Source organism: Phaethon lepturus, unplaced genomic scaffold (genome assembly GCF_000687285.1).
Source record: "Phaethon lepturus isolate BGI_N335 unplaced genomic scaffold, ASM68728v1 scaffold42520, whole genome shotgun sequence".
Classification (NCBI taxonomy): Eukaryota; Metazoa; Chordata; class Aves; order Phaethontiformes; family Phaethontidae; genus Phaethon; species Phaethon lepturus.
Window position 1 is genome coordinate 10,206 of NW_010511933.1, and position 250 is coordinate 10,455.

General features: G+C 64.4%; 1 protein-coding gene across 1 annotated transcript in view; it reads right to left on the reverse strand.

Annotated features, from left to right (window-relative positions):
• WDR77 (WD repeat domain 77) overlaps positions 1-246 on the reverse strand; it is a gene marked incomplete at its 5' end in the record, with an annotated part of 3,353 nt that extends 3,107 nt beyond the window's left edge. Inside the window, 2 exons of the mRNA XM_010285316.1 lie at positions 1-117; positions 201-246. The exon at positions 1-117 is cut by the window's left edge and continues 21 nt beyond it. Of these exons, the coding sequence (XP_010283618.1) occupies positions 1-117; positions 201-246 (163 nt within the window). The remainder of the gene's footprint in view (positions 118-200) is intronic.
• Positions 247-250: the final 4 nt, after the last annotated feature.

Consider the following 250-nt stretch of genomic DNA (forward strand, 5'->3'; position numbering starts at 1 on the left):
CCTGGGTGCTGCTGGCCAGGACAGCCACCGTCATCACGATGTCATCGTGTTCGTATTTACAGAACTTGTTGACAATGAGGGTTTCATTCTCGTCCAGCTCCCACAGCTCCACGGCGCCTGGGAGGAAGGGCAGGCGGCACTCACCTCAAGGTGGGGCGGCACCCACCTCGGGGGGGCCTCGGGGGATGCCCGTTGCTTACCGGAGTCGGAGGCCACCAGGATGCCCCTGTCAGCCACCCAGCGCAGGTCG